This window comes from Opisthorchis viverrini, assembly GCF_000715545.1.
Source record: "Opisthorchis viverrini unplaced genomic scaffold opera_v5_72, whole genome shotgun sequence".
Lineage (NCBI taxonomy): Eukaryota > Metazoa > Platyhelminthes > Trematoda > Opisthorchiida > Opisthorchiidae > Opisthorchis > Opisthorchis viverrini.
In genome coordinates, this window is record NW_008751728.1 from 1,764,925 (window position 1) to 1,774,578 (window position 9,654).

General features: G+C 44.7%; 1 protein-coding gene across 1 annotated transcript; it reads right to left on the reverse strand.

The window, feature by feature from the left end:
- Positions 1 to 628: 628 nt before the first annotated feature.
- On the reverse strand, positions 629 to 9,411 carry T265_04410 (hypothetical protein; the record flags this gene model as incomplete). Its single annotated transcript, XM_009169149.1, has 9 exons — positions 629 to 1,067; positions 1,178 to 1,518; positions 1,576 to 1,695; positions 2,150 to 2,455; positions 5,100 to 5,325; positions 5,436 to 5,776; positions 5,834 to 5,953; positions 6,530 to 6,770; positions 9,170 to 9,411. 9 exons carry the CDS (start codon positions 9,409 to 9,411, stop codon positions 629 to 631), a joined length of 2,376 nt encoding a protein of 791 aa, XP_009167413.1.
- Between the last annotated feature and the right edge of the window lie 243 nt (positions 9,412 to 9,654).

Sequence of the window (9,654 nt, forward strand, 5' to 3'; positions counted from 1 at the left end):
AGTAGTTCAGTTATTTGTAATAACCGCGTCCCACGCCACTGTACCTATCAGACTGTCATTTAACCACGTCTCAATCATTTCCATAAGGTAATGTACCAAATAGCTCCTCTGCTGCGTAGATGAGGTTGACTTCAATGGTAGTTTCACCACCATGCAAACGTGTGGCGCGTCCCACCTGCAAATTATGTCCAATCTCATGTACAAATGGAAAGCTTCCACCACTAGATACTACGTTCTCCCAGTGAGCGTAGATACCATTCCGGTCCAAACTGCCCATCACTGGGTAACCCGCGTGTCCCCATTCAGCACTAATTTGTACCTCACACGCAATCACCATCTGGCCTGCCTTCGTGTGATCTGTCCCATGCTAGTTATGTGCCATCTCGATCACCGTGTCCATGTAATTGCCACTATTCAGCACATTCGTTGCGTTGAATCTGATCACGTCTCGTGTAAATAGCGCTGTGATCAGATTATCACCGTTGACCAGCGTCCGTGGTACGCCGCGGTGTTTTTCCATCTCTGGATGATTTGGGGGTCCCGTAGATCTACACAGGGATGCTTGTAGACATTTTCAAACCGTAATGTTAGGTTAACTCCAGGTTGTAGTTGTAGGAATATCGGTCCACTATGCAGACCGCACATTTAAACTTGCACACTGAGCGGTTTTGCAGTGGTGACAGTAGGCTGGTGTGGTGTTCAATTCCAACCGTTTGGCAGTTAACACGAACATATTGGTCATGACGTGTGAGATCTCTGGTTTCAAGTATTGTCCATGTAAAACCCTGTCCCGGCTTGGCCTAGACGGTTGCGTCAAAGAATCTGGAGCGCGGATTGATACAGTTATGCTGCTTGGTCTCATTCCTGGCGCTACATCAAGGGAAGAGTAGTATAGTCCATCAATTGTGGTACGATTCTCGCCAAGCTGATGCAGCAATATCACATTGCAATTGTAGGCAACAGTGTCTATATGTGGGTTTTTCGAAAGGGACAGATATGGCAAGTGGCATTGCGTCGCATGAATGAATCGAACCGCTTTACGGTGAGTTGGATTGCCTCTTGCACCTCTAGTCTACTCCAATCTTGCCAGATCCACACATTCTCAAATCGCTTTGCACGGAATTAGCTCCAGCTGCTAACCATTCGATTTAGTTCACCTCTGAAGGGTGTTAATCACATAGTTCGAATCATAATTCGCAAGTCTATGTCTTGTTCATGCGTCCATATAGCGTTCCCCGCGTACTCAGTCTCCAACCTAGCCAGTAACTGTGTAAGGTTATCATCTCCATTTCCATGGATAAACCCGACAACTGCCGAATTTTCACCCAAAACCAACTGCGAATAGACCTTTTCCACATCGAACGTGTCGGTTCGTTTCATCAGGATTATGTCACCTTTTGTGTAGGGAGATCCAATTCGTACGAAATCGGCGAATGGACGCTGTCCGTTTGCCAGCCACTGTCTTAAACTCCGACGCCACCCATCGTATTTTGTGTTGGTGGGCAGCTGGTCAATCACCTGAATCCCAAGAATCAAAGTTGGGCTGGCATTTTATCGTTTTGTGGCCATAGCCACCGTGCGGTTTTGAACTATCCCCAACAGAACGTCTTTGTGGTGATCCCTGTGTCGCCACTCCCTCCATATGGGCTGCACAAATAACAGTTTCTGCTTCCCCGTAATCGCCATTTTGGTTTCCTGTAAATTCAGTGAGGAGAAAGTGGGTTAATTGTCGTACATATCAAATTCGCTACGCTTAATTCTTTTCGGCTGCTAGAACATTTGATAACGTTGTCTCATTGTAATAAGACTAGAAGGGATCTCTCAGAAACAGCCTAACTGAGATAAGACATGGTGGCAGTGCCTTTAGTGGGTAATTCTGCAGTCTAGTAGGGACACCTAGTTTAGACTTGGCTTGTTGATCAGGTGAAAATTGTAAATCATTTGAACCATCGCAAAATCCACGTGCCAGGGATTTTATTTGGCTTTGAAACTCCGGCAGGATTTTCTCCGATAATAAGTAACGAAAGCAACATGACTCCTTCATGACCTTTATATGGGAAGATTGTTGAGCAAGCATACCTGTGACAAAGGCCGTTCTTGGTAGTGATTTACGTGAAACCAAGTAGTGGCAAATGGGAAGTGAACCTACCATGTAATAATTTTCGGGGATTGGTCCTTCTGGTGACATTGAAGTTACAAACACCTCGCGCAGCAGAGTTCCGAATGCCTCAACCTCGGACATAAGAATAAGCGCAAAAGGAGCGGGCTGATTTGGGTTTTCGCGACCGATTATGATTAGCTGGGCTGGTTTCGTCGGATGCATAGTGATTACTTCGCCCTTACGCTTGGACATAAGTCCTTTGGCGAGTACATCCCAAGGATGGCGTTGTCTGAAGTAGCATGGGGCTACATATTCTCCGTAGGTGTGAACATAAAATGTCTCATTGACTCCCGCCTCACCTGCAAAGTACGCAATGAAAAGTGTGCGGCAATGGTTCCGAATACGAATAGCAGTGTAACAAACCAACTGAACTGCAGCATGTGGAAATGAACAGTTGTCGTCAGCGCTCTTATTTGCTGGCTTCAGCAGAATCAAGCCTTGAACATGTATGTGTGTGTGCTCTGAGTCTTGTACCGCACACGTGTAGGATGATTTAGATTTTGTTCGTGCTTCAAGCTGTCCTGACTGTGTTACTACCAATGAAATGTATGCATACTTCACAGATGCACTGGTGCTACGGAGATGGGTATGTAACTGATACGCTGAGGGTTGATCTAACCTGCTCGTCGAAAATGGCCTTAGACTCATCCTTCCATGGTTTGTTCGGCGACTCGTCATCAGACCTCTAGAAACCGTGCGAATGATGCTTCCTTACATATCGTGCGTATTTCATAAGAGGATATTGAGATACATGGATTTTAACCGTCATTCTTTTGAGGATCTTCTTGAGTATGTGTAATACCTGGGGCCAAACGCCTGTCATAAGACAATTAGTTGCGATTAATATCAGAAAATCCATGAACAAACCTGTTTACCTTATTTTACATCGGGAAGTGGTTGAGCAACTTTTGCCTGACTACACAATTGGTATATTCGTTCACGCTCCTTTACGTTTTCCTGAGATTTTTGAATTCAGGTTAGTAATTTCCAAAGTTGGTAGTCCATACATGGCTCCCACTATCGAAAAGTACCTAACGGTTTTGTTGTTTAATGAGGATGAAATAAGTCCACAGTCCTTGTATCCGAACGAACATCTGGCATAGTGTGTCAATGGAAGTGCGTTGATGAGTTTATAAATCTGATGCTGCTTTGCAATCGTAGAGGCATCAAACAAAGCCACGGCGTTACTTATTAAGCCTATGGACACAAACGCATCAACATTCTGAAATGAACAGCCACGCGGTTCACCGGAGTGACGTAGGCTACTGAACATTCGTAATAGAAGGAATTACCCGGACACCATTTCGATTTTCGAGATCGCGAATGTCCGAAGAGTTTTTCCTTAACAAACTGTAGGTTGTTCCTTCCACTTAAATTTACTCAGATTTGTGAATCTTTCTTTAAAGCGAAGAACTTTGATTAGTTCCTTAAAAGTTTATCTTGCGGAATAAGAGCTGCTGATACATTTGCTCCTCACGTTTAAAAGCTCCGGATTTATTATCGATTACTAAAAAATTTCTGCGGACCAATATCGCGAAGGAGCTTGTGAACAGGCAAAGAATAGCGAATTCATAGAAACTAGCCATGTCTGAAATCGCCGAAAATACCTAATGCCCAAGAGTTTGCGTATACTGAGATCAACAAAAGACAGATGGGAACAATCCATTATAAACTGTAGGGGCTCCAAAACAAAAGGATGGCTGAGTACGCTAAAAACCAGTGAGACGTCCTAGTTGCTAACGGCTGACTACCGTTCTGGTGCATATATCGGACCTGTCCTCACAAAGCTACCTTATTAATAAAAAATCGTTTTTTATCCGCCTACATTCAAGATAGAATACCAGATCAACTCACATTTTAGTGAACGTTACTTTAATGCGGAAAAAGTTTTATAAAAGCATTTTGTTTTTGTAGCCATTTACTTTCCACAATATTCTGGAATAATCAGGAGCTGATACCGACTTCAATATAATAGGTAACTATCGAAACTGAAAAGCACGTGAACAGGGAAGACCTGAACAGAGAAGTAATATCACGTGCCCAACAATCAGGCTTCAGTTTAAATTGGGTATTCGCACCTGTGTGTGGTAAATCCAAGAACCATTTTCAACACCACAGCTACTTCCCACAAGATCTGCTAATTAGTTAGATATAGTAATCCATCTCAGATCGGTTTTCGTATTTCTTTGTTATCCCTGTAGATGATGTGTTGTTCTGCTCAGCGTACTCCACACCTGATTTGTGGTCGATGTATTTTCAATGGTTGGCACTCCATTGAGTGTAGGATGGATTGACACAGCAGCAGATGTTGCTCGTTAACAATCCCACGTGAACTTTGAATCCCATCTTATCCCGTTGTTTTATGACTAGGTAAATCTGTCACTACGCGGAAAGCCTGGCCCCAACTTGTTTTGGATACTTGTGAGAATACTAATACGAAAATAAGGAACTCGGGAAAGCTAAAATACAACTGAAATTAATTTGATAACCGCCAACAAGGCGTTCCCTATTCGCTTACCAAGCTACATTAGCCGGTTCACCGCCATTGCAACATAGTCCACTAGTTGATTAGTGCAGTATCCGGCTCTAACGCACCACTAATATTCTGGTCCACCACGCCACAGTCAGGAGCTAGTTTTGTCCGGATCGTACGGGGTCATTACTAAGCCATTTTACAAGAAGACTTATAATCATGCTACCTAACTGCGTCTGTGATCAGCCAATCGGACATTTCATATCTCACCCATATTGACAAATCGAAGTCAACTAATGCTCTGAGAATGCCGTGGAACCGAAAGGGTTTTTGTTCTAACCATAAATATGGAAACCGGTGGATTGAAATCGGTTACATCCACTTTTGTCTCAATTGTCCATGTAAAACCCTGTCCCGGCTTGGCCTAGACGGTTGCGTCAAAGAATCTGGAGCGCGGATTGATACAGTTATGCTGCTTGGTCTCATTCCTGGCGCTACATCAAGGGAAGAGTAGTATAGTCCATCAATTGTGGTACGATTCTCGCCAAGCTGATGCAGCAATATCACATTGCAATTGTAGGCAACAGTGTCTGTATGTGGGTTTTTCGAAAGGGACAGATATGGCAAGTGGCATTGCGTCGCATGAATGAATCGAACCGCTTTACGGTGAGTTGGATTGCCTCTTGCACCTCTAGTCTACTCCAATCTTGCCAGATCCACACATTCTCAAATCGCTTTGCACGGAATTAGGTCCAGCTGCTAACCATTCGATTTAGTTCACCTCTGAAGGGTGTTAATCACATAGTTCGAATCATAATTCGCAAGTCTATGTCTTGTTCATGCGTCCATATAGCGTTCCCCGCGTACTCAGTCTCCAACCTAGCCAGTAACTGTGTAAGGTTATCATCTCCATTTCCATGGATAAACCCGACAACTGCCGAATTTTCACCCAAAACCAACTGCGAATAGACCTTTTCCACATCGAACGTGTCGGTTCGTTTCATCAGGATTATGTCACCTTTTGTGTAGGGAGATCCAATTCGTACGAAATCGGCGAATGGACGCTGTCCGTTTGCCAGCCACTGTCTTAAACTCCGACGCCACCCATCGTATTTTGTGTTGGTGGGCAGCTGGTCAATCACCTGAATCCCAAGAATCAAAGTTGGGCTGGCATTTTATCGTTTTGTGGCCATAGCCACCGTGCGGTTTTGAACTATCCCCAACAGAACGTCTTTGTGGTGATCCCTGTGTCGCCACTCCCTCCATATGGGCTGCACAAATAACAGTTTCTGCTTCCCCGTAATCGCCATTTTGGTTTCCTGTAAATTCAGTGAGGAGAAAGTGGGTTAATTGTCGTACATATCAAATTCGCTACGTCTTAATTCTTTTCGGCTGCTAGAACATTCGATAACGTTGTCTCCTTGTAACCCGACTGATGAGGGAGCTTTCACAGACAGCCTTGATAAGATAAGACATGGGGGCAGTGTATTTAGTGGGTAATTCTGCAGTCTAGTAGAGCCTTGACTTGGTGATTAGTTGAAAATTGTATTTGAACCAGATGAGGGAGCTTTCACAGACAGCCTTACTGAGATAAGACATGGGGGCAGTGTATTTAGTGGGTAATTCTGCAGTCTAGTAGAGCCTTGACTTGGTGATTAGTTGAAAATTGTAAATCATTTGAACCATCGCAAGATCCACGTGCCTGGGATTTTATTAGGCTTTGAAACTCCGGCAGAATTTCGTCCGATAACAACAGCTGTCAGCTAACGAAAGCAACGTGACTCCTTCATGACCTTTATATGGGAAGATTGTTGATCAAGCATGCCTTTGACAAGGGCCGTTCTTGGTAGCGATTTACGTGAGACCGGATGGTGGGAAATGAGCAGTGAATCTACCACGTAATAATTTTCGGGGATTGATTCTTCTGGTGGCAGTGAAGTTACAAAAGCCTCGCGCAGCAGGGTCCCGTGTGCCCCAACCTCGGATATAAGAATGGGCGAAACAGGAGCGGGCAGGTTAGGGATTTCGCGATCGATTATCATAAGCTGGACTGGCTTCGTCGGATACAGAGTGATTGCTTCGCCCTCACGCTTAAACATAAGTCCTTTGGCGAGTACATCCAAAGGATAGCGTTGTCTGAAGTCGCATGGGGCCACCTGTTCGCCGTAGGTGTAAACATCAAATGTCTCATTGATTCCCTCGTCACCCGCAAAGTACTCAATGAAGCGTGTGCGGCAATTGTTCCGAATACGAATGGCAGTGTGACAAACCAACTGAACTGCAGCATGTGGAAATGAACAGTTGTCGTCAGCGCCCTTATTTGCTGGCTTCAGCAGAATCAAGCCTTGAACATGTATGTGTGTGTGATCTGAGTCCTGTACCGCACCCGTGTAGGATGATTTAGATTCTGTTCGTGCTTCAAGCTGTCCTGACTGTGTTACTACCAATGAAATGTATGCATACTTCACAGATGCACTGGTGCTACGGAGATGGGTATCTAACTGATACGCTGAGGGTTGATCTAACCTGCTCGTCGAAAGTGGCAATCCGAAAATTTACCGTGCTTCACACATAGATGTGGTCGGCTGGCACCTAGCAGATCATGGTTCTCTGGAGTTCTGCAAGTCTGGTGATACCGTGCTGCCCAATAAAACATTTTGTCTATTAATTTTCCGCAAAGTAATTTTCAAACCATGCGCCGCAATATCGAAGGCTACGGCCAGGGTTGGAAGAAATTGCTCCGGTCTCACAAGAAGTGACCAGTCCCACCGTTGCCACTATAGAAAGAGACTCCACCGTTTCTAAACGATGCGATTGTTGGACTCGTAGCACACCGGATTCAATCCGTGTGTAAACATTGTGACATCCTGATCTGTGGTCAACCACACACATACAGACCTGCAGCCAAGATTGAGTCGATGACTAGTTCAAGACACAATCCAGTGGAATTCAACCCCGCCTAGCTGGTATACAATCACATGGCCACCACCAGGCTTTGATGGAGCTCCATCGAGCTTGTTCATATGATGATTCATCCCAGCGGTCTGGTCCTCTTCGTTAATGCTGGATCGTACACACCGTGAACAGATGCTTTGGCCTCACTTATTTCATCTCTCCATCATCAACATGTTCGAACTAAAGATTTTTGATGTGATTAGACCAACAAAGGTGGGTCACACTTTTCGTTTTTCTGTTTTCTTGATGTTTTCGCTTTTGATTTTTGGGAAAATGGTTACCGAAAGAATTATGCGCGGCGTGTTTGGTAGGTGTGTGTGTGTTTGCGTTTTGTCGTCTCCTTCCTGTTTAAATCTATTCAGCGTATGATCTGAGACACCTCACCTAAAGTGATATCAGTGCCCCAAATCCACACGCAATTGGATTGTGTTATGCGCAATTTCCTCATAAGTATGCCTTTCCTAGCCGTGTTCCAAACCGCAAATCATCGACCGCCAGGCGTTAGGAAATCATTAACCGCCAGAAGCAAGTTGCCACAAGTTTTCCAATAGCCAGAGATTGTAAGTCATGGTTAGGATAGGGACCAATTGGCTGAGCTACAAATTGGTTGGCAGGGTCGATTTTCGCGACCGGCAAACTGTACGCAGCAGTCTTCTTGGATTCTTGAAGGTCTTCCTCTACAACGTACTGTGTTATATCTGGATGAGTAGCGGGGCGGGCGATGGGCATGAATACTAGTATTTACGTTCTCAGATCCTTACTCTAGCTCATACTCCTCTAAGACGTCCAAATTATATACGTATGGTGAGGGTGTAACATGAGCGGGTATCTGAATGCAGCCAGAAGCTGGTTTCAGTGTTACGGTCAGCGTATTTTCTCTTTTCCAAACACCGCCCCCGCATCTTATGTAGGTTGAAGATTACCAGGGAAAGTATGGAACGGCATGGCAGTGTTCATTCACTGTTGTTCATTGGTCAGTGAATGTCCCAGCAAGTTCAGCGGGACGCGTGGGAGTGTGCAGATTTGAGAATGTCGGTGCATCGGAGACGTTTACTTTCGTGTCTGATGGTTTGTGTGGGCCCATTTCGTCTGCGATAGTGAATAAGATCGAAGAGAATGGCTTTCATCCATTCACCAAAAGCAAATGCAGCCGTAGTTTCAATAAAATTAACAAGCGTCACATAAACCATGCTCGAGACCAAATCAATGCCTGCCACTCCTAGGGCTTATAGTCTTGGAGCACTCCTTCCTACACAAGTTGAACAAGGAAAACAAACGAGCCATTCAGGAAATCGCGGTTACTTTGCCCCTACTAAGGTAGTTTAAGTAATGTAAAACTGTAATCATACGGCGAAAATATAATCAACTATTCACATATATAAAGAGGCTTCCAAACTTCTAGCCCTTGTGTTGGCAGTCACGAGACCATGTTTAAATGTCAGATACCTCACTAGCCTACACCATTATTGCACGCCTAATAAAGCGTTTGAAGGGAATCTCGAGTGGAATATTGGAAGTCGTTCGAATGGACAACAACATTCGAATAACTCGAAGACAGGGTATGCTCAGAGGAAATACACTTGCCAAAACTCCAGATATCTTGAATACACAGCTTAGTTGATATCAGGTTGTAGACGCCCCCAAGGCCCATGTAGTAATGGAAGAATTTAGTGGGATCCGGTGCAAATAGCCTTAACGGATCTCCAGTCGTGAGTTGTTCCATCCATCGTCCCTCGGCTGCAGGTCTCTTCTTGAACGCAACATTTCCAGTGGGATCTTCGAAATGATTCGTAGTATACATTGTCGAAAGTAACCAGCACATTGAAACCAAACGGGGTGGTTGGCCCTGTCTTGAGTTGCTGAACTCTTAGCTCACCCAGACTGACGTCCAGGCTACCCGGTCGGCACCACGAGGAGGTTGTTCAGCTTGCCGACTAAAGTGCACTTACTTTCCGCCATTATCTGGAACCAGTGAATTTAGGATAATAGACAGCGTTGCGGGTATTGTCACAAAACCAATGAGAATAATGGACTTATTTATGCTTTCTCAGAGACAGTTAAATCA